The sequence below is a fragment of the Clytia hemisphaerica genome, unplaced genomic scaffold (genome assembly GCF_902728285.1).
Source record: "Clytia hemisphaerica strain Z4C2 unplaced genomic scaffold, Clytia hemisphaerica genome assembly, whole genome shotgun sequence".
NCBI classification, from domain to species: Eukaryota; Metazoa; Cnidaria; class Hydrozoa; order Leptothecata; family Clytiidae; genus Clytia; species Clytia hemisphaerica.
In genome coordinates this window covers 330,879-354,024 of record NW_027104529.1, presented here as the reverse complement: position 1 = coordinate 354,024, position 23,146 = coordinate 330,879, and the positions used below count along the sequence as shown (strand labels likewise).

Below are 23,146 nucleotides of genomic sequence, written 5' to 3'. Positions count from 1 at the left end.
CTGAATGGGGGGAAGTTTAGGAAAACAATATAAGATTTGTTTATTGGTCACATGAGATTACCTTTCCTATCTGCCGGGTATGCCACAAAAATGTTTTTCTCTTTAAAGTGGATTTTATTGAGGTCTAAAGATTTTTAAGAGAACCATTCCTTTCTATGAAAAAGAAGACAGAAAAAGTTAAATTTAGGACCTGGTAGTATGTCAGTAGTATACTGAAGAAGGGTTTTTCACTCAAATGGTTCACAAGAAAATTACCCTAAGCGAAATTAAGTATAGATAATATTTACACGTCTTACTCTACGAACGATCCCTATAAAGCAATTTAAAATTAGATTTAAACAAAAAAAGAACAATGGAAATTAAACAAATACCAATCAACAATGAAGATTTGCAGAGGTTTAGCAGCCATTGTCATAAATATAAAGATCATCCGTTGAGTATGTTGGAACCATACCATCAAGTCTTTCCATCTTTTTATATGGATCACCACAAATCATTTCAAGAAGCTGAAGTTTATGAAGATGATGTTTGGATTTGCACTTTCCCAAAATCAGGTAGACTTAATGGGTGCTTATTTTGTGTATTTACAGCTTGAATTACAAACTTTTCCCATATGAAAAATAATTTACCCTTTTATCAGTTTATCCCGACTCTCCTTTGACATGTTTGGGATTGATCTTTGTAAATGAAACCTTTTTACTTCACGAGTGCATATTGAAGCCAGCATCTTAGGTATGTGAAGCTTTAAATAAGTGAAACCAATTACTGTCAGGTTTTACTATTACAGCAAAACTATAATTATCTAAAGTATTTGTAGATGTTTTGAATTTAGGAAAACGATGATTTAGAGGAACCAAATATATGTTCAATTCCAAATTCCAATATAAGAGAGATCAAACCATTAGTATTTCTAAAGGATTTACTCTTCTTTACTTTTCCAGGAACCCGCTGGATGCAAGAAATTGTCTCTTGTCTGAGGAATGGCTTGGATTTTGAGAAAGCAAAATCAAGTCCTCTAGACTTAAGAGTACCTTTCTTTGAGTAAATATCTTTTTTTTATATTTAGAAGTATTGGCTGAAATTCTTGGGCTGAACTAAATAGGAAATATCAAAACTGAAGATAAGATTGAAATAGATATTCAAAAGATTAACAGAATGATAATCAACTCAACTTTCTTTGTAGGCAATAAGTATCAATGGTCTAAAATAAATAATCTTTTCTCATTTTAGTTTTTCAGCCGCCTCTAATAGGGTAGAAAAGGTACTCAAAGCTGCAGGTTCTTCTTGCAAAACAGGAGCTGAACTTGTTAATCATACACTTCGACCAAGGACCATAAAAACCCATCTCAGCTATGAAATGTTGCCTCCAAAGATTCATGAAAAAGGTGCCAAGGTACCAGAACTTGTTTTTAGTTGATAAAGGGATTCGATTGAAATAGTTTGATTTTTTTATGTTAAAAATTCCCTGATTTTGATTTTTTAACCAATGCAATGATTTCTATTCAGATGATCAATGTAATACGAAACCCACGCGATGTTTGTGTATCATTTCTCAACCATCATGTTCTAACTACTAACTACACTGGTGATTTACAAACCATCGCAGAGATCATGTTACAGGATGTAGGACCTGTCAATGCACCCTTCTTTACACATATCCTGAGCTACTGGAACCAACGAGAAAATCCAAATCTTTTGATTGTTCACTATGAAGAGATGCAAAAGGATATAACTGGTGAAAATTTCTTTTGAATTTGTTTTTAATGAGGTCTAATTTTAACAATTTAGCAGGCCATGATAATGTTAAAATCCAAAATCGTTACATAGGTGTTTCAGGTAAGAATCCAGAATGGGTTGAATACACTTATTACCCTTAGCGGAAATACTTGGAAAAGTCTTGGCATCAAATTAAAAAGTACTCTTGTGAAAATTTAAGATAACTTAGTAGATTGAAATTTTTAACCATTTTCCAGGTGTGATCAAACGAGTGGCCAAGTTTATTGGTACAGAGGAATATTCAGATGATCAAATAGCAAAACTTGTAGAGCATACATCTGTGGATAAAATGAGAGCCAACCCAATGGTTAATGGGACTCGACCAATTGATGTAATTGTTTTTAAACCCATCAATTTCATAATGAGTCTGAGTAAAAGTTCTTTATGGATATTTTTAATCAAAGATTTTTACAATCAGGGGGAGTGTACAGCTGCAGGGTACAGACCCACAGCCAGGTGGACTGATGGTGTCTAATTTTGAATTTCATTTATTACCAGGTTCTATATTTGGGGTGGGTGGGCCATTTCAACTCATTTCAAGCAAGCATCTGGTACTGATTATAGTATTTAGTGGGTAAAATGGGTAAAAATGGTAAAAATTTATCTGTTTTGGCAAATCAGAAAAAAATTCTGTAAAAAATCAGATTTCATTTTAATTTCACGATTTTGGTGAGGTGAAATTGACTGCTAGGTATTACAAGGTACTTTTCCAGAGTTATTTAGCCATATTTTCCTTTGTGACCAGCTTCCAAATAGGAGACGGAGATCCTTTTTTTCTACAAAAAAAGTTGGTACCTTAAACTATATAAGATATCTAAAACAAATCGTTCTGAAAATCAGGTTAAGTACCATGTGGCTGTACCCCCTGTTGCAATGATATTTATAGTAAAACAGCTATGGTATAGGTGGAGTTTGCTTTATTGAAAGAATGGGCTAATTATATTGACATCCCTTTATTTGAATTGAATCAATAAAACGTTTTAAATGTTTTTTTAACCGTTCTTTCTTCAATTTTAAAAACTAAAGGCATCAATGAAGAATGAGCAAAAAGGAAATTTTATCAACACTGGGAAAACAGGAGGATGGAAAAACAAACTCACTGAAGAAACTATTGAGAGGTTTAAAAAATGGGAAGAGAAATGGTTGAAAGACACTGGATTGTTGTTTGCTTACGAAGTTTGATTTTTTTATAACACATAAATTTTAGCAATTTTACGAAGATCATAGTTTTTATATTTTTATTTTTTTATAGAAATTTTAAAAAGTGCTTTCTATTATAAATTGGGCTTAGATTGGTCTTACATTTTATTTTTTTAGATTCGTAAAAACCTTTCCTCTAAAGGATACTTTTGTTTTACCATGCTCTCACAGGTGCCTAATTATGGGGCTTTGCTTATTAATTTTTATACATCCCCCCCAAAAAATATTGATTTTTATTAAAGTTCACCACCTATACAGTGTGTCCCAAAAATGCAGATAAATTTTAATGAAGAATGAGCAAAAGGGAAGTTTTATCAACACTGAGAAGACAGGAGGATGGAAAACAAACTTTCTGAAGAAACTATTGAGAGGTTTAAAAAATGGGAAGAGAAATGGTTGAAAGACACTGGATTGTTGTTTGCTTACGAAGTTTAATTTTTTTATCACACATAAATTTTAGCAATTTTACGAAAATCATAGTTTTTATATTTTTTTAATTTTTATAGAAATTTTAAAAAGTGGCGCTTCTATTATAAACTGGGCTTACATTGATGTTACATTTTATTTTTAAGATTCGTAAAAACCTTTGCTCTAAAGCTAAAGGAGACTTTTTATTTTACCATGCTCTGACAGGTGCCTAAATATGGGGCTTTGTTTGTTAATTTTTATTTATCTTCAAAATATTGATTTTTGTTAAAGTTCATCACCTATACAGTGTGTCCCATAAAAGCAGATAAATTTTAATATAAATTAAGATCCTCATAATTTATGCCAAACTGTATAATTCGTATACTTCGTAATTCAGTCTCAAAAACCTGAATATTGATTGAACAGAGAATTGTAACCTTATTTCAATTATTCTAAGCCCTTTTTCAGGACACACTGTATAATTGAGTGCAAGACTCGTTTAGGTTTTTCATGTAATATTAACATATTTTCAGTTGTACTTTAATGATTTCATTTTGTTTGACCAGAAATTGTATGATTTTACATTACAGCAATAAACAAGGGAAATCTTAATATTTGGATTATATATACAAGATCCCCGAAACTTATTCATTATGAACATCATCCACAACTTGATTTTTCAGACTTTAAACAATAAACAAAAAATAGATAAATAAATAAAAGAAAGCTTCAAGATGGATAGTGAAATGGCAAAGAAGACATATGAGCTGCAAAACAATATTGAGACTGTCAATACAGTGGATGAAATTTATAAATATAGTCAAGAAAAACAGCAAGAAATACTATCAAGAAAACCATGGACTAAAGAGTATATTATCTGATTATTTCCTTTTTAATCCTTCAAAACTTTTGTACACAATATATCTGTGGAAACTTCAAATGTCCTGACTCATAGGTTTTGCTCATTGTCGATATTTGATCACCCATCTCATATTCCTTCTTTGTAGTCCGCATTATTTCAAGAATATCAAAGTATCAGCTCTTGCATTACTGAAGATGGTAAGCTATTGACTTTTAAAGTGACATTGGGATCTCCCTGTATTTCCTCCAATGGTTCCAACACATTTGGAGCGATCTTCATCTTAATTATCCTAATTGTTCCCACAATCTCTTGATTCGTATAGTACACTATAAGAACAATCCTGAAGATATACTTTTTCTTGAAAAATATACATTTGTATCCAGATTTTCTGTGAAAACTAAGTTACAGCAGCTAATACGATGGCAAATTTTACCCCCACTGCACCTATAATTTCTATAAGCCTTGTTTTCGTAGAAAAGCTGATATGGTCCATTTAACCATATTGTTTTCATAATCATTCATTATCACCAGGTAATGCATACACGATCAGGGGGGACACTGGAAGTCATGGGTTTGATGTACGTAGGGTAAAGTTGACGGAGACACCATGATCGTAATGGATGCCTGTGCATTACCCGTTGAAGGGACTGAGACGAGAGTCAATGCACAAGCTGCTGCTTATGAATACATGACACAATATATCGATTCTTCAAAATCTGTGAGTTTCATGCTTACAGAAATTATTGTTAAAAAGGAAAATGAGATATCAATGAAGTATTTGACACAGATGTAAAGTAGTCTGAATTACATTCATAAATTTAATATTTTCAAAGGCTATATGTTTGACCTTCATGCATTTAAAAATCATGAGTGTCAGATATTTGCCACCGAATATGAAGAGCGTTTGACTAACATCATCATAAGCCCCCCCCCATGAGCAATCTATTTGCTATTGTTTATCGGTTTTTCTTTCGGTAGGTTGGACGTTTAGAAAATGCGATCGGTTGGTACCATTCACATCCTGGGTACGGATGCTGGCTTTCTGGTATCCATGGCTTTGCAGCAGGTTTTAGGTGCCCCCTAAGAATTCAGGTGACCCCTAAGATTTAGGTAACCCTTGGTTGCCAAATATTTTAGGTGAACCCTAAGCCAATGACATGTCAATTTTTTTTCGAAAATCCTTTTCAAACAATCAAACAAATACAACAGTTAGTTTATTTTATTGCTAAATAGAATAAATGCCCTAAGAAATAAGAGATTAGCTAACTACTGAAGGTTTATGCTAGATTATCGAGGTTTTGTAAGTCAGGGTGCAGATCCCTAGCCAGACAGATTTTTTATCTAAGTAAATGCAACAGGATTGAAAAATTTTTACAGATCAGTGCCGTAGGAAGCATTTTCATATTAAGGGGGCTGAAGTTTAGTGAGACCGCGAGGGCCAACCATGGTTTGGGCCGAGGGGGAAAATTTTGAAAATTTGAGCTCTAGATTGCTTGAAAATGCACTCAAAACATGCACTTATAAGACAATTATGACAAATTAAAAAAGAAAAACTTTGCGTTTTGCAAAATAACCGTTTAAAAATTATTAGGGACATAGCCCCCTCATTATGTAGGTGTCACTTTGTCAATATTTAGGGTTGATGATTTGTCCTTGCACTTGTTCTGAAAACAACCATACCTTAGGCTCAAAAATTGACTTTCAAAATCAGACCCTTGCCTCACAGTGTAGAAATAGGCTACGAAATTTAACACCCTTACAATGCAGAAACGGATAAAAAGTACCCCCTTACTTACAGTGCATCATTCTTTTCATCAGACCTGTTCAATGAAACACCTCCCTTTCAAAAAGGTAATTTTTGAGACATACAGATGGGAAATATACCTGATATACACATGTTAAATGAATAATTTAGTTAATTTCCTTCCTTACAAAAGAAGAATTCACTTCATTTGAAAATTTTCAAAGGAACAAGGTAATTTGCTACCCTTACAGTGCATGTACAGCTAAAAACGTACCTTTAGAGTGCAGCACTGGTCAAAACCCTTACGATGCACTAGCTGAACCTTTAAAAAACCGACCCTTAAGTGCCACATCTTTCCTATCTACAGGGTACGTCACGAAAATGTTTCTTTCTTTAAAGTGAATTTTATTGAGGTCTAAAGATTTTTAAGAGAACCATTCCTTTCTATGATAAAGAAGACAGATAAAGTTAAATTTAGGACCTGGTAGTATGTCAGTAGTATACTGAAGAAGAGTTTTTCACTCAACTGGTTGGCAAGAAAATTACCCTAAGCGAAATTAAGTATAAATAATATTTACACGTCTTTGCCAACCATTCTTATATAGCAATTTGAAATTAGATTTAAACAAAAAAAAAACAATGGAAATTAAACAAATACCAATCAACAATGAAGATTTGCAGAGGTTTAGCAATCATTGTCATACATTTAAAGATCATCCCTTGAGTATGTTGGAACCATACCATCAAGTCTTTCCATCATTTTATATGGATCACCACAAATCATTTCAAGAAGCTGAAGTTTATGAAGATGATGTTTGGATTTGCACTTTCCCAAAATCAGGTAGAACTAATGGGTGCTTATTTTGTGTATTTACAGCTTGAATTACAAGCTTTTTCCATATGGCAAATAATGTTCTCTTGTGTCAGTTTAATCCAACTCTCCTTTTACAAAGGTTTTGGATTCAACTTTGTAAATGAAACCTTTTTACTTCATGAGTGTATATTGAAGCCGGCATCCTAGGTATGTGAAGCTTTGAATAAGTGAAACCGATTACTGTCAGGTTCTACTATTACAGCAAAATTATAATTGTCTAAAGTTTTTGTAGATGTTTTGAATTTAGGAAAACGATGATTTAGAGGAATAAAATGTGTTGAATTCTAATATAAGAAAGATCAAGTATTTCTAAAGGATTTACTATTCTTTACTTTTCCAGGAACCCGCTGGATGCAAGAAATCGTCTCTTGTCTGAGGAATGGCATAGATTTTGAGAAAGCAAAATCAATTCCTCTAGACTTTAGAGTACCTTTCTTTGAGTAATGTTTTTTTTATTTATTAAAAGTATTGGCTGAAATTCTTGGGTTGAACTAAATGGGAAATATCATCACTGAAGATAAGATTGAAACAGAAAAGATTAACAGAATGATAATCACAATCAACTCAACTTTCTTTACTCAATAAGGATCAATGGTCTAAAATACATAATCTTTTCTCATTTTAGTTTATCAGCCGTCTTTAATAACGCAGAAAAGGTACTCAAAATTAGGGGTTCTTCTTGCAAAACAGGAGCTGAACTTGTTAATCATACACTTCGACCAAGGACAATAAAAACCCATCTCAGCTATGAAATGTTGCCTCCAAAGATTCATGAAAAAGGTGCCAAGGTACCAGAACTTATTTTTAGCTGATAAAGGGATTCGATTGAAATAGTTTGATTTTTTTATGTTAAAAATTCCAAAATTCCAAACCAATGCAAATGATTTCTATTCAGATGATCAATGTAATACGAAACCCACGTGATGTTTGTGTATCATTTCTCAACCATCATGTTCTGACAGAAAACTACACTGGTGATTTACAAACCATCGCAGAGATTATGTTACAGGATGTAGGACCTATCTATGCACCTTTCTTTACACATATCCTGAGCTACTGGAACCAACGAGAAAATCCAAATCTTTTGATTGTTCACTATGAAGAGATGCAAAAGGATGTAACTGGTTAAAATTTCTTTTGAATTTGTTTTTAACGAGGTCTAATTTTAACAGTTGAGCAGGGCATATAATGTTAAAATTGTTACATGGGTGTTTCAGGTAAGAATCCAAAATGGGTTGAATACACTTATCACCCTTAGCGGAAATACCTGGAAAAGGTTTGGCAACGGCGTCAAGTTAAAAAGTACTTGTGTGAAAATTTAAGATAACTTAGTAGATTGAAATCTTTAACCATTTTCCAGGTGTCATCAAACGAGTGGCCAAGTTTATTGGTACAGAGGAATATTCAGATGATCAAATAGCAAAACTTGTAGAGCATACATCTGTGGATAAAATGAGAGCCAATCCAATGGTCAATCAGACTGGATCACTTGATGTAATTATTTTTAAACCCATCAATTTGATAATGAGTCTGAGTAAAAGTTAAATTCTTTATGGATATCTTTAATCAATTATGCTTTTAAGATTTTTGCAATCAGGGGGGGGGTACAGCTGCAGGGTACAGACCCACAGCCAGGTGGACTGGTAGTGTCTTATTTTGAATTTCATTTATTACCAGGTTCTATATTTGGGGTGGGTGGGCCATTTCAAATCATTTCAAGCAAGTATCTGGTACTGATTTTGGTATTTGGTGGGTAAAATGGGTAAGAATGGTAAAAATTTATCAATTTTGGCAAATCAGAAAATGATTCCATAAAAAATTAGATTTCATTTTAATTTCACAATTTTAGTGAGGTGAAATTGACTGCTAGGTATTACAAGGTACTTTTCTAGAGTTATTTAGCCATATTTTCCTTGGTGACCAGCTTCCAAATAGGAGGGGAGGTCCTTTTTTCTCCAAAAAAAGTTGATACCTTAAACTAAAAAGGGGGTGGTGGTATCTAAGACAAATCTTTCTGAAAATCAGGGTCAGTACCCTGTGGCTGTACAATGATATTTCTAGTAAAACAGCTATGGTATAGCTGGAGTTTGTTTTATTGAAAGAATGGGCTGATTATAGTGACATCCCTTTATTTGAATTAGATGAATAAAACGTTTTGATTGTTTTTTTAACCGTTGCTTCTTTCTTCAATTTTAGAAACTAAAGGCAACAATGAAGAATGAGCAAAAAGGAAGTTTTATCAACACTGGGAAGACAGGAGGATGGAAAAACAAACTCACTGAAGAAACTATTGAGAGGTTTAAAAAATGGGAAGAGAAATGGTTGAAAGACACTGGATTGTTGTTTGTTTACGACGTTTGATTTTTTTTAACACATATTAATTTTTTTCATCACACATAAATTTTAGCAATGTTACGAAAATCATAGTTTTTATATTTTTTTAATTTTTATTGAAATTTTAAAACGTGGGGCTTCTATTATAAACTGGGCTTAGATTGATGTTACACTTTATTTTTTAGATTCGTAAAAACCTTTCCTCTAAAGGAGACTTTTTATTTTACCATGCTCTGACAGGTGCCTAATTATAGGGCTTTGTTAATTTTTATATATCCTCAAAATATTGATTTTTGTTAAAGTTCATCGCCTATACAGTGTGTCCCATAAAAGCAGATAAATTTTAATATAAATTAAGATCCTCATAAGTTATGTCAAACTGTATAATTCGTATACTTCGTATTTCAGTCGCAAAAACCTGAATATTGATTGAACAGAGAATTGTAATCTTATTTCAATAGACGATATCGGCTTTCGATAAATGCAATGCATTCTGGTTTCTAGGGAATCTCAAAGGAATTATAATCTATTATAATTGATCTATCTATTATAATTCCTTTGAGAGTCCCTAGAAACCAGAATGCATTGCATTTATCGAAAGCCGATATCGTCTATTATTCTAAGCCCTTTTTCAGGAAACACTGTATAATTGAGTGCAAGACTCGTTTAGGTTTTTCATGTAATATTAACATATTTTCAGTTGTACTTTAATGATTTCATTTTGTTTGACCAGAAATTGTATGAACTACATTACAGCAATTAACACGGGAAATCTTAGTACTTGGATTATATATACAAGATCCCCGAAACTTATTCATTATGAACATCATCCACAACTTGATTTTTCAGATTTTAAACAAAAAACAAAAAATAGATAAATAAATAAAAGAAAGCTTCAAGATGGATAGTGAAATGGCAAAGAAGACATTTGAGCTGCAAAACAATATTGAGACTGTCAATACAGTGGATGAAATTTATAAATATAGTCAAGAACAACAGCAAGAAATACTATCAAGAAAACCATGGACTAAAGAGTATATTATCTGATTATTTCCTTTTTACTCCTTCAAATCTTTTGGCACAATATATCTGTGAAAACTTCAGGTTTTGCTCATTGTCTATATTTGATCACCCATCTCATATTCCTTCTTTGTAGTCCGCATTACTTCAAGAATATCAAAGTATCAGCTCTTGCATTACTGAAGATGGTAAGCTATTGACTTTTAAAGTGACATTGGGATCTCCCTGTATTTCCTCTAATGGTTCCAACACACTTGGATCAGTTTTCATCCAAATTATCCAAATTGTTCCCACAATCTCTTGATTTGTATAGTACACCATAAGAACAATCCTGAAGATATAATTTTTCTTGAAAAATATACATTTGTATCCAGATTTTCTGTGAAAACTTTTAAGTTACAGCAGCTAATACGCTGGCAAATTTTACTCCCACTGCACCTGCACCTATTTCTATAAGCCTTGTTTTCGTAGAAAAGCTGATATGGTCCATTTAACCATATTGTTTTCATAATCATTCATTATCACCAGGTAATGCATACACGATCAGGGGGGGGGGACACTGGAAGTCATCTGTGAGTTTCATGCTTACATAAATTATTGTTAAAAAGGAAAATGAGCTATCAATGAAGTATTTGACACAGATGAAAAGTAGTCTGAATTACATTCATAAATTTAATATTTTCAAAGGCTATGTTTGACCTTCATGCATTTAAAAATCATGAGTGTCAGATATTTGCCACCGAATATGAAGAGCGTTTGACTAACATATAAGCCCCCCCCCCCCATGAGCAATCTATTTGCTATTGTTTATCGGTTTTTCTTTCGGTAGGTTGGACGTTCAGAAAATTCGATCTGTTGGTACCATTCACATCCTGGGTACGGATGCTGGCTTTCTGGTATCCATGGCTTTGCAGCAGGTTTTAGGTGCCCCCTAAGAATTCAGGTGACCCCTAAGATTTAGGTAACCCCTGGTTGCCAAATATTTTAGGTGACCCCTAAGCCAATGACATGTCAATTTTCTTTCGAAAATCCTTTTCAAACAATCAAACAAATACAACAGTTAGTTTATTTTATTGCTAAATAGAATAAATGCCCTAAGAAATAAGAGATGTGCTAACTACTGAAGATTCATGCTAGATTATCGAGGTTTTTTAAGTCAGGGTGCAGATCCCTAGCCAGACAGATTTTTTATCTAAGTAAATGCAACAGGATTAAAGAATTTTTACAGATCAGTGCCGTAGGAAGCATATTCATATTAAGGGGGCTGAAGTTTAGTGAGACCGCGAGGGCCAACCATGGTTTGGGCCGCGGGGGGAAATTTTGAAATTTTGAGCTCTAGATTGCTTGAAAATGCACTCAAAACATGCACTTATAAGACAATTATGACAAATTAAAAAAGAAAAATTTTGCGTTTTGCAAAATAACTTAATTACACGTCTTACTCCGCCAACCATTCTTATATAGCAATTTGAAATTAGATTTAAACAAAAAAAAAACAATGGAAATTAAACAAATACCAATCAACAATGAAGATTTGCAGAGGTTTAGCAATCATTGTCATACATTTAAAGATCATCCCTTGAGTATGTTGGAACCATACCATCAAGTCTTTCCATCATTTTATATGGATCACCACAAATCATTTCAAGAAGCTGAAGTTTATGAAGATGATGTTTGGATTTGCACTTTCCCAAAATCAGGTAGAATTAATGGGTGCTTATTTTGTGTATTTACAGCTTGAATTACAAACTTTTCCCATTATGGCAAATAATGTTCTCTTGTGTCAGTTTAACCCGACTCTCGTTTGACAAAGTTTTTGGATTCATCTTTGTAAATGAAACCTTTTTACTTCATGAGTGTATATTGAAGCCGGCATCCTAGGTATGTGAAGCTTTGAATAAGTGAAACCGATTACTGTCAGGTTCTACTATTACAGCAAAACTATAATTGTCTAGAGTTTTTGTAGATGTTTTGAATTTAGGAAAACGATGATTTAGAGGAAATGTTGAATTCTAATATAAGAAAGATCAAGTATTTCTAAAGGATTTACTATTCTTTACTTTTCCAGGAACCCGCTGGATGCAAGAAATCGTCTCTTGTCTGAGGAATGGCATAGATTTTGAGAAAGCAAAATCAATTCCTCTAGACTTTAGAGTACCTTTCTTTGAGTAATGTTTTTTTTATTTATTAAAAAGTATTGGCTAAAATTCTTGGGTTGAACTAAATGGGAAATATCAACAGTGAAGATAAGATTAAAACAGAAAAGATTAACAGAATGATAATCACAATCAACTCAACTTTCTTTACTCAATAAGGATCAATGGTCTAAAATACATAATCTTTTCTCATTTTAGTTTATCAGCCGTCTTTAATAACGCAGAAAAGGTACTCAAAATTAGGGGTTCTTCTTGCAAAACAGGAGCTGAACTTGTTAATCATACACTTCGACCAAGGACAATAAAAACCCATCTCAGCTATGAAATGTTGCCTCCAAAGATTCATGAAAAAGGTGCCAAGGTACCAGAACTTATTTTTCGCTGATAAAGGGATTCGATTGAAATAGTTTGATTTTTTTTATGTTAAAAATTCCCTGATTTTGATTTTTTTTAACCAATGCAAATGATTTCTATTTAGATGATCAATGTAATACGAAACCCACGTGATGTTTGTGTATCATTTCTCAACCATCATGTTCTGACAGAAAACTACACTGGTGATTTACAAACCATCGCAGAGATTATGTTACAGGATGTAGGACCTGTCAGTGCACCTTTCTTTACACATATCCTCAGCTACTGGAACCAACGAGAAAATCCAAATCTTCTGATTGTTCACTATGAAGAGATGCAAAAGGATATAACTGGTGGAAATTTCTTTTGAATTTGTTTTTAGCGAGGTCTAATTTTAACAGTTGAGCAGGGCATATAATGTTAAAATCGTTACATAGGTGTTTCAGGTAAGAATCCTGGAAAAGTCTTGGCAACGGCGTCAAGTTAAAAAGTACTTTTGTGAAAATTAAAGATAACTTAGTAGATTGAAATCTTTAACCATCTTCCAGGTGTCATCAAACGATTGGCCAAGTTTATTGGTACAGAGGAATATTCAGATGATCAAATAACAAAACTTGTAGAGCATACATCTGTGGATAAAATGAGAGCCAACCCAATGGTCAATCAGACTGGATCACTTGATGTAATTATTTTTAACCCCATCAATTAGATAATGAGTCTGAGTAAAAGTTAAATTCTTTATGGATATTTTTAATCAACTATCATTTTAAGACTTAAGAATCAGGGGGGGGGCACAGTCGCAGGGTACAGACCCACAGCCAGGTGATGGTGTCTAATTTTGAATTTCATTTATTACCAGGTTCTATATTTGGGGTGGGTGGGCCATTTCAACTCATTTCAAGCAAGCATCTGGTACTGATTTTGGTATTTGGTGGGTAAAATGGGTAAAAATGGTAAAAATTTATCAATTTTGGCAAATCAGAAAATGATTCTATAAAAATTAGATTTCATTTTAATTTCCGGATTTTGAGTTCTCCCACATTTTGGTGTGGTGAAATTGACTGCTAGGTATTACAAGGTACCTTTCCAGAGTTATTTAGCCATACTTTCCTTGGTGACCAGCTTCCAAATAGGGGACGGAGATCTTTTTTTTCTACAAAAAAAGTTGGTACCTTAAACTAAAAAGGGGGTGGTGGTATCTAAGACAAATCTTTCTGAAAATCAGGGTCAGTACCCTGTGGCTGTACAATGATATTTCTAGTAAAACAGCTATGGTATAGCTGGAGTTTGTTTTATTGAAAGAACGGGCTAATTATAATGACATCCCTTTATTTGAATTGGATGAATGAAACGTTTTAATTGTTTTTTTTACCGTTGCTTCTTTCTTCAATTTTAGAAACTAAAGGCATCAATGAAGAATGAGCAAAAAGGAAGTTTTATCAACACTGGGAAAACAGGAGGATGGAAAATCAAACTCACTGAAGAAACTATTGAGAGGTTTAAAAAATGGGAAGAGAAATGGTTGAAAGACACTGGATTGTTGTTTGCTTACGAAGTTTAATTTTTTTAATAACACATAAATTTTAGCAATTTTACGAAAAAAATTTTATAGAAATTTTAAAAATTGGGGCTTCTATTATAAATTGGTGTTAGATTGATGTTACACTTTATTTTTTAGATTCGTAAAAACCTTTCCTCTAAAGGAGACTTTTTATTTTACCATGCTCTGACAGGTGCCTAATTATGGGGCTTTGTTTGTTAATTTTTATATATCCCCCAAAATATTAATTTTTATTAAAGTTCATCATCTATACAGTGTGTCTCAAAAAAGCAGATAAATTTTAATGAAGAATTAGCAAAAAGGAAGCTTTAGGAGGATGGAAAAACAAATTTCTGAAGAAACTATTGAGAGGTTTGAAAAATGGGAAGAGAAATGGTTGAAAGACACTGGATTGTTGTTTGCTTACAAAGTTTGATTTTTTTATCACACATAAATTTTTGGACCTACCCCGGTGGGGTGGAGGTCCTATAAATTAACCCGTGTTCGTTAGTTAGTTAGTTAGTTAGTTAGTTAGTTAGTTAGTTAGTTAGTTAGTTAGTTAGTTACCAACTTTTCTCGAGATTGGCTCATTCAATTTTTCTGATTTTTTGCACAAAGGTGCATTACTATGAACCCTCAAATGTGACGGAGCCCGATTTTCGAAAAAAAATTTTTTCCGGCCGGTAGAACCGGAAATGTCCCGAAAAAAGCGGTTTTTTGAGATTTTCTCGAGATTTTATCATTAGTTTTTTTCGATTTTTTGCACATAGATGCACATTAGTACTGCCGAAAAGGTGTCGAAAACCGTTTGCCGAAAAAAAATTTTTTCCGGTCTGTAGAACCGGAAATGTGCCGGAAATCGTCGTTTTTTTCACATTTCCGTCACATTTTTTCAACTTATTTAATTGTTTCTTTACAGAAAAATGTTCTTTATGACGATGTTCAAAACTTAGGATTGTTTAATTTCCAAAAAAATCATCCTTTGAATCCGGAACTCCTTAAAAATCGCCGGAACAGGCGAAAACCGGCGTAAAACGGTTTTCCTTCATTTTTTCAACTTATACTCGACAGATTTTCATGATTTTTTGCACAATGATGTAAAATGGCAATGCCCAAAATGTGACAGAGCCCAATTTCGAAAAAAAATTTTTCCGGCCGGTAGAACCGGAAATGTCCCGAAAAAAGCGGTTTTTTGAGATTTTCTCGAGATTTTATCATTATTTTTGCGATTTTTTGCACATAGATGCACATTAGTACTGCCGAAAAGGTGTCGAAAACCGTTTGCCGAAAAAAAATTTTTTCCGGTCTGTAGAACCGGAAATGTGCCGGAAATCGTCGTTTTTTCACATTTCCGTCACATTTTTTCAACTTATTTAATTGTTTCTTACAGAAAAATGTTCTTTATGATGATGCCCAAAACTTAGCATCGTTTGATTTCCAAAAAAATCATCCTTTGAATCCGGAACTCCTTAAAAATCGCCGGAACAGCCGAAAACCGGCGTAAAAACGGTTTTCCTTCATTTTTTCAACTTATACTCGACAGATTTTCATGATTTTTTGCACAATGATGTAAAATGGCAATGCCCAAAATGTGACAGAGCCCAATTTTCGAAAAAGAAATTTTTCCGGCCGCTAGAACCGGAAATGTCCCGAAAAAATCGGTTTTTTGAGATTTTCTCTGATTTTCTCAGTTTTAATTTTCTCTGAATGATTGATTAAAGTGTCGATATTATTTTTCTTTCACCGTTAAACATCGATGCGTTTCTTAATTGCTTTCTCCGTTCCAATAGATATATAAATCGAAATTTAAAATTATACATTACTTCCATTAAATTCTAATTATTCGTTTTATAAATAGGTAGGTCCATTAAAGTATTACTTGTTTTATCATACATAAATTAGCAATTTTACGAAGATCATAGTTTTCATATTTTTTTTAATTTTATAGAAAATTTACTATAAACAATGGGGCTTCTATTGTAAGTTGTTCTTGGATTGATGTTACACTTTATTTTTTAGATTCGTAAAACTAAAGGAGACTTTTATCTATTTGTTAAAATGTTTATCGGTTTTTCTTTCGGTAGGTTGGACGTTTAGAAAATGCGATCGGTTGGTACCATTCACATCCTGGTTACGGATGCTGGCTTTCTGGAATCGATGTGTCCACACAAATGGTCAACCAACAGTTTCAAGAACAATTTGTAGCTATCGTTGTAAGATCTCTTTCTTTATCATGTCACTTTGCAGGGGTTGCTTGATTGCTTAAAAGTATAGGGGACGCTTACTTTGGATCTATAAATACTGTCTTTATCTATTTGTGTTAATTTGGACCTACCTCTTGCATCACCTTGGGTATGATAACAAGAGTTGATCAAAATAGTACTAAAAGTATTATATTTTATAAATATTTGAATATTTTTATTCCCTTCTTTGTATTTTTGAAAAAATGACGTCACTGTCTTTGTATCTCTAAAACATATCTCTTGGAGCACTTAGTGTTTTCAAAACATGTCAATCTATATTCACCGTCAGCAACCTATTGAGCATGAAAAAATATTTTTTGTAAATAGGTGTACTCACCTCATTTTGTGACAACGTCATTATTTTCATAATTTAGGTGTCACTTTGTCAATATTTAGGATTGATGATTTGTCCTTGCACTTGTTCTGAAAACAACCATACCTTAGGCTCAAAAATTTACTTTCAAAATCAGACTCTTGCCTCACAGTGTAGAAATAGGCTACGAAATTTAACACCCTTACAAACGGACAGAAACGGACAAAAAGTACCCCCTTACTTACAGTGCATCATTCTTTTCATCAGACCTGTTCAATGAAACACCTCCCTTTCAAAAAGGTAATTTTTGAGACATACAGATGGGAAATATACCTGAGACCTTTAAAGTGAATTTTATTGAGGTCTAAAGATTTTTAAGAGAACTATTTCTTTCTATGATGAAGAAGAAAGATAAAGTTAAATTTAGGACCTGGTAGTAGTATACTGAAGAAGAGTTTTTCACTCAACTGGTTTGCAAGAAAATTACCCTAAGCGAAATTAAGTATAAATAATATTTACACGTCTTTGCCAACCATTCTTATATACCAATTTAAAATTAGATTTAACCTTTACCACGCCGAAGCCGTAAATTTACGTTTTAAGCTATAGCCGAAGCCGTAAATATACGTTTTTCGTGCGGTTTTAAGAAAAGCCGCCCTACCGCCTTAAAGACGCCTTTAAATCCCGGGAAATGTCTTATATGACGAAGAGAAAATGTAAACAAACTATTTTCAATAGTTTGAAACCACCTACTTTCGATTTTAACTGTCAAAATTAAAGTGAATTTTATTGAGGTCTAAAGATTTTTAAGAGAACTATTTCTTTCTATGATGAAGAAGAAAGATAAAGTTAAATTTAGGACCTGGTAGTAGTATACTGAAGAAGAGTTTTTCACTCAACTGGTTTGCAAGAAAATTACCCTAAGCGAAATTAAGTATAAATAATATTTACACGTCTTTGCCAACCATTCTTATATACCAATTTAAAATTAGATTTAACCTTTACCACGCCGAAGCCGTAAATTTACGTTTTAAGCTATAGCCGAAGCCGTAAATATACGTTTTTCGTGCGGTTTTAAGAAAAGCCGCCCTACCGCCTTAAAGACGCCTTTAAATCCCGGGAAATGTCTTATATGACGAAGAGAAAATGTAAACAAACTATTTTCAATAGTTTGAAACCACCTACTTTCGATTTTAACTGTCAAAACAAACTGGAAAATCAGGCAAAATATTCTTTTGGAAATTATGAGCTCATTGACTGCTGTAACTAACTTTTTATGTTTATTTAGTGGAAAATGGTTTGTTTTATTGGTTGGAAATGTTATGTATTGCTTGTTTGTAGTTTAGTCAGTGTTTGAGGTAAGTTTCTGCCTCCTTATTCTTTAGTATGACAGTACATTTTAAGGGTGAGGACTGGAGGCTTGTCGGCCGTCATCGACCGTCACCGAAACCCAAGTTAAGGCTTCTGATAAGGCTGCAAAGAGTTTCAAAGTGTATATACTATGTTATTTCTATTGCTTTCATGCTGGTTGATGATAGGAAAGTCATTTTTAGCTGTTTTTAGTGATATTTCCCATAAAAATTACCTCAAGGGGCCTCTGCCTTACGTGCCTCTGATTTACGTGGAAATTTTCTCGAAAACCGAGGTTTTCTAAAAATGAATTCTGCCTTTTCTAGTAAAGTTATGATTGTGATTTTTTGGCTAGCAGTTGTAGTTATAATGGTGGAAACAATGAGCCAGAAAATTATGGTATCGCAAATGTTCTCCCCACTTTTTTTTTAACCGGAACTTAAAATTTTGAAAAATATGACAAATTGCATTTTGAATTTTTTTCAACTCTAAGGCAGAAGACTACTGTGTCACCATTGATAGAGGAAAATCCTTTATTTTAACATTTTTGGAAAGCAGGATAGTTGGGCTTTCCAGAATGGGCTTATTTTTTTGAATCGGTTTAGTAGATCAAAAGTTATGACGGAAAGCGTAAAACTGTCATTTTTCCCAAAAAGACAAGGCGTGCACGGGGTGAAGTTCCCAAAGAGAAGGCGTGGTAAAAAAAACAATGGAAATTAAACAAATACCAATCAACAATGAATATTTGCAGAGATTTAGCAGCCATTGTCATACATTTAAAGATCATCCCTTGAGTATGTTGGAACCATACCATCGAGTCTTTCCATCATTATATAGGGATCACCACAAATCATTTCAAGAAGCTGAAGTTTATGAAGATGATGTTTGGATTTGCACTTTCCCAAAATCAGGTAGACTTAATGGGTGCTTATTTTGTGTATTCACAACTTGAATCACAAACTTATTCCATATGGCAAATAATGTACCCTTGTGTCAGTTTAACCCGACTCTCCTTTGACATAGGTTTGGATTGATCTTTGTAAATAAAACCTTTTTACTTCGAATGCATATTGAAGCCGGCATGTGAAGGTATGTGAAGCTCTTAATAAGTGAAACAAATTACTGTCAGGTTCTACTATTACCTGCTATTACAGCAAAACTATCATTGTCTAAAGTTTTTATAGATGTTTTGAATTTAGGAAAACGATGATTTAGAGGAATAAAAAGGGTTCAATTCCAATATAAGAAAGATCACATCATTAGTATTTCTAAAGGATTTAATATTCTTTACTTTTCCAGGAACCCGCTGGATGCAAGAAATTGTCTCTTGTCTGAGGAATGGCATGGATTTTGAGAAAGCAAAATCAAGTTCTCTAGGCTTAAGAGTACCTTTTTTTGAGTAAATATTTTTAATTTTTTTTATTTAGAAGTATTGGCTGAAATTTTTGGGTTGAATTAAATGGGAAATATCAAAACTGAAGATAAGATTGAAATAGATTTTCAAAAGATTAACTTTCTTTGTACCTTAAGGGAATAAATTAATGCGAGAATTAATTAATGCAGAATAAATTAATGCGGAATTAATTAATGAGAATTTGGCCCTAATTCGCATTATTTAATTCTGCAATTCCTAACATTGGTCAATTCGCATTAATAAATTCCGCATTTTCAATAATTTTGCTGTGATTTTATCATGAATAAAGTTTAAAATGTGGCTCATTCGTATTAATTAATTCCGCAAAACATGAAATTTTTTAGGTGTCATTCGCATTAATTTATTTCGCATTAATTTATTCTTGCATTAATTTATTCCCTTAAGGTAGTCAATAAGCATCAATGGTCACAATACATAGTCTTTTTTCATTTTAGTTATTCAGCCGTCTCTAATAACGCAGAAAAGGTACTCAAAGCTTATGGTTCTTCTTGCAAAACCGGAGCTGAACTTGTTAATCATACACTTCGACCAAGGACCATAAAAACCCATCTCAGCTATGAAATGTTGCCTCCAAAGATACATGAAAAAGGTGCCAAGGTACCAGAACTTATTTTTAGCTGATAAAGGGATTCAATTGAAATAGTTTGATTTTTTTTATGTTAAAAATCCCCTGATTTTGATTTTTTTTGGACCTACCCCGGTGGAGGTCCTATAAATTAACCTGTGTTTGTTCGTCCGTCCGTTCGTTCGTTCGTCTGTTACCAAATTTTCTCAGGATTGAATCATAGGAATCTTTTGATTTTTGGTACAAAGGTGCAAAATGGTGTTGGCCAAAATGTGACGGAGCCCGATTTTCTAAAAAAAAATTTTTTGGGCCAATTTGGGCCAAAAAACGGCTAAAAAACGGGTTTTTTAGACTTTGTGAAAAATTGGATCATTAATTTTTTCTGATTTTTTGTATGAAAGTAGGGTACCATCATAGGTAAAAAATGGCTCAAGCAGATTTTTGCAAAAAAATTTTGTTGGCTCAAAAAATGCATGTTTATCTATAAGAATCACTATTAATAAGCATACATCAATGTTCTTAGACAAATTACTCAATTTTTTTATCAGATAGATGTTTTTTTTGCTCATGAGGGCTTACTTTTAGAGAATATGTGTGTTTAGACATGAAATTTTGGTTGCTTAGCGTGTTTTTATAGAAAAACTGGCCAAATTCGATATTTTTTTATAAGCACATTATCAATTACTTAGGTATTAGCTTTTCTCGAGATTGGCTCTTTCATTCTTTATGATTTTTTTTGCACAAAGATGCATAACTTTAAACCCTCAAATGTGATGGAGCCCGATTTTTGAAAAAAAATGTTTTTGGGCAAATTTGGGCCAAAAAACGGCTAAAAAAAGGGTTTTTTGGACTTTGTGAAATATTGGATCATTGTTTTTTTCTGATTTTTTACATGAAAGTAGGTAAAAGATGGCTCAAGCAGATTTTTGTGAAAAAAGAATTTTTCAGCTCAAAAAACGCATCTTTATTTATAAGAATCACTATTAATAAGCATACATCAATGTTATTAGCCATTTAATTACTCAATTTTTTAATGAGATAGATGTTTTTTTTTGCTCAGGAAGTCTTGAATATGAAAGATTACTTCAAGAGCATAAAATTTTTGGTTTCTAAACGTTTTTTTATAAGAAACAAAGGACTAATTTTGATAGATCGTCACTATTTGTGTTCTGAATGATTGTTTAACGGTCATGCTCACGTAGATATCAATTATATTTGTTAAATGCATAACCAGGTAGGTCCATAAAAGTATCACTTGTTACCCATGCAATGATTTCTATTCAGATGATCAATGTAATACGAAACCCACGTGATGTTTGTGTATCATTTCTCAACCATTATGTTCTAACTAACAACTACACTGGTGATTTACAAACCATTGCAGAGATTATGTTACAGGATGTAGGACCTGTCAATGCACCCTTCTTTACACATATCCTGAGCTACTGGGACCAACGAGAAAATCCAAATCTTTTGATTGTTCACTATGAAGAGATGCAAAAGGATATAACTGGTGAAAATTTCTTTTGAATTTTGTTTTTAATGAGGTCAAAATCGTTACATAGGTGTTACAGGTAAGAATCCAAAATGAGTACACTTATTACCCTTAGCGGAAATACCTGGAAAAGTCTTGGCAACGGCGTCAAGTTAAAAAGTGCTCTTGTGAAAATTTAAGATAACTTAGTGGATTGGAATTTTTAACCATCTTCCAGGTGTGATCAAACGAGTGGCCAAGTTTATTGGTACAGAGGAATATTCAGATGATCAAATAGCAAAACTTGTAGAGCATACATCTGTGGATAAAATGAGAGCCAACCCAATGGTCAATGGGACTGGTAAAATTGATGTAATTATTTTTAAACCCATCAATTTGATAATGAGTTTGAGTAAAAGTTAAATTCTTTATGGATATTTTTAATCAACTAGCCTTTTAAGATTTTTGCAATAAGGGGGGGGGGTACAGCCGCAGGGTACAGACCCACAGCCAGGTGGTGGTGTCTAATTTTGAATTTCATTTATTACCAGGTTCTATATTTGGGGTGGGAGGGCCATTTCAACTCATTTCAAGCAAGTATCTGGTACTTATTTTGGTATTTGGTGGGTAAAAATGGGTAAAAATGGTAAAAATTTACCAATTTTAGCAAATCAGAAAATGATTCCATAAAAAATTAGATTTCATTTTAATTCAAAAATTCATTCTAAAAATCAGAGTCAGTACCCTGTGGCTGTACAATGATATTTCTAGTAAAACAGCTATGGTATAGCTGGAGTTTGTTTTATTGAAAGAACAGCTAATTATAGTGACATCATTTATTTGAAATGAATGAATAAAACGTTTTAATTGTTTTTTTAACCGTTGCTTCTTTCTTCAATTTTAGAAACTAAAGGCAACAATGAAGAATGAGCAAAAAGGAAGTTTTATCAACACTGGGAAGACAGGAGGATGGAAAAACAAACTCACTGAAGAAACTATTGAGAGGTTTAAAAAATGGGAAGAGAAATGGTTGAAAGACACTGGATTGTTGTTTGTTTACGAAGTTTGATATTTTTTTATCACACATTAATTTTTTTTATCACACATTAATTTTTTTTATCACACATAAATTTTAGCAATTTTACGAAATTCATATCATATTTTTTTAATTTTTATAGAAATTTTAAAAAGTTGGGCTTCTATTATAAATTGGGCTTGGATTGATGTTACACTTTATTTTTTAGATTCGTAAAAACCTTTCCTCTCTAAAGGAGATTTTTATTTTACCATGCTCTCAAAGGTGCCTAATTATGGGGCTATATCCCCCCAAAATATTGATTTTTATTAAAAATAAAGATCCTCATACTTTATGCCAAACTGTATAGTTCGTATACTTCATATTTCAGTCTCAAAGACCTGAATATTGATTGAACAGAGAATTGTAATCTTATTTCACTTATTCTAATCCCCTTTTTTCAGGACACACTGTATAATTGAG

At 32.9% G+C, this 23,146-nt stretch overlaps 4 protein-coding genes, 2 long non-coding RNA genes and 1 pseudogene across 6 annotated transcripts in view; 6 read left to right on the top strand and 1 right to left on the bottom strand.

Moving 5' to 3' along the window:
- The window catches only part of LOC136822132 (uncharacterized), a 237,764-nt gene that overhangs the window by 45,626 nt on the left and 168,992 nt on the right, over positions 1-23,146 (bottom strand). The window lies entirely within an intron of this gene.
- On the top strand, positions 250-3,519 carry LOC136822221 (luciferin sulfotransferase-like). The gene is made up of 6 exons (XM_067078465.1): positions 250-554; positions 942-1,041; positions 1,231-1,393; positions 1,507-1,735; positions 1,974-2,107; positions 2,803-3,519. Exons 1-6 carry the CDS (start codon positions 353-355, stop codon positions 2,956-2,958), a joined length of 984 nt encoding a protein of 327 aa, XP_066934566.1. The 5' UTR covers positions 250-352; the 3' UTR covers positions 2,959-3,519.
- LOC136822223 (COP9 signalosome complex subunit 5-like) lies at positions 4,068-6,037 on the top strand (annotated as a pseudogene).
- LOC136822216 (luciferin sulfotransferase-like) lies at positions 6,586-9,248 on the top strand. The gene is made up of 6 exons (XM_067078460.1): positions 6,586-6,831; positions 7,205-7,304; positions 7,490-7,652; positions 7,760-7,988; positions 8,225-8,358; positions 9,061-9,248. Exons 1-6 carry the CDS (start codon positions 6,630-6,632, stop codon positions 9,223-9,225), a joined length of 993 nt encoding a protein of 330 aa, XP_066934561.1. The 5' UTR covers positions 6,586-6,629; the 3' UTR covers positions 9,226-9,248.
- Positions 10,022-10,788, top strand: LOC136822224 (uncharacterized). The gene is made up of 3 exons (XR_010848871.1): positions 10,022-10,232; positions 10,355-10,406; positions 10,747-10,788. It is a non-coding gene; the product is annotated as an uncharacterized lncRNA (long non-coding RNA).
- On the top strand, positions 11,671-14,319 carry LOC136822217 (luciferin sulfotransferase-like). The gene is made up of 6 exons (XM_067078461.1): positions 11,671-11,918; positions 12,287-12,386; positions 12,573-12,735; positions 12,853-13,081; positions 13,277-13,410; positions 14,125-14,319. Exons 1-6 carry the CDS (start codon positions 11,717-11,719, stop codon positions 14,287-14,289), a joined length of 993 nt encoding a protein of 330 aa, XP_066934562.1. The 5' UTR covers positions 11,671-11,716; the 3' UTR covers positions 14,290-14,319.
- LOC136822220 (luciferin sulfotransferase-like) lies at positions 18,514-22,856 on the top strand. The gene is made up of 6 exons (XM_067078464.1): positions 18,514-19,085; positions 19,474-19,573; positions 20,044-20,206; positions 21,459-21,687; positions 21,887-22,020; positions 22,553-22,856. The coding sequence occupies exons 1-6, from the start codon at positions 18,884-18,886 to the stop codon at positions 22,715-22,717; spliced, it is 993 nt and encodes a 330-aa protein (XP_066934565.1). The 5' UTR covers positions 18,514-18,883; the 3' UTR covers positions 22,718-22,856.

Bases quoted from the DNA above. Each gene is read 5' to 3' on its own strand.
- LOC136822221 (XM_067078465.1), top strand. From the start codon at position 353: ATGGAAATTAAACAAATACCAATCAACAATGAAGATTTGCAGAGGTTT. The intron at 555-941 runs GTAGACTTAATG...TTACTTTTCCAG, and splicing joins TTGCACTTTCCCAAAATCAG to GAACCCGCTGGATGCAAGAA. The intron at 1,394-1,506 runs GTACCAGAACTT...ATTTCTATTCAG, and splicing joins TTCATGAAAAAGGTGCCAAG to ATGATCAATGTAATACGAAA.
- LOC136822216 (XM_067078460.1), top strand. From the start codon at position 6,630: ATGGAAATTAAACAAATACCAATCAACAATGAAGATTTGCAGAGGTTT. The intron at 6,832-7,204 runs GTAGAACTAATG...TTACTTTTCCAG, and splicing joins TTGCACTTTCCCAAAATCAG to GAACCCGCTGGATGCAAGAA. The intron at 7,653-7,759 runs GTACCAGAACTT...ATTTCTATTCAG, and splicing joins TTCATGAAAAAGGTGCCAAG to ATGATCAATGTAATACGAAA.
- LOC136822217 (XM_067078461.1), top strand. From the start codon at position 11,717: ATGGAAATTAAACAAATACCAATCAACAATGAAGATTTGCAGAGGTTT. The intron at 12,387-12,572 runs GTAATGTTTTTT...TTCTCATTTTAG, and splicing joins TTTAGAGTACCTTTCTTTGA to TTTATCAGCCGTCTTTAATA. The intron at 12,736-12,852 runs GTACCAGAACTT...ATTTCTATTTAG, and splicing joins TTCATGAAAAAGGTGCCAAG to ATGATCAATGTAATACGAAA.
- LOC136822220 (XM_067078464.1), top strand. From the start codon at position 18,884: ATGGAAATTAAACAAATACCAATCAACAATGAATATTTGCAGAGATTT. The intron at 20,207-21,458 runs GTACCAGAACTT...ATTTCTATTCAG, and splicing joins TACATGAAAAAGGTGCCAAG to ATGATCAATGTAATACGAAA. The intron at 21,688-21,886 runs GTGAAAATTTCT...ACCATCTTCCAG, and splicing joins GATGCAAAAGGATATAACTG to GTGTGATCAAACGAGTGGCC.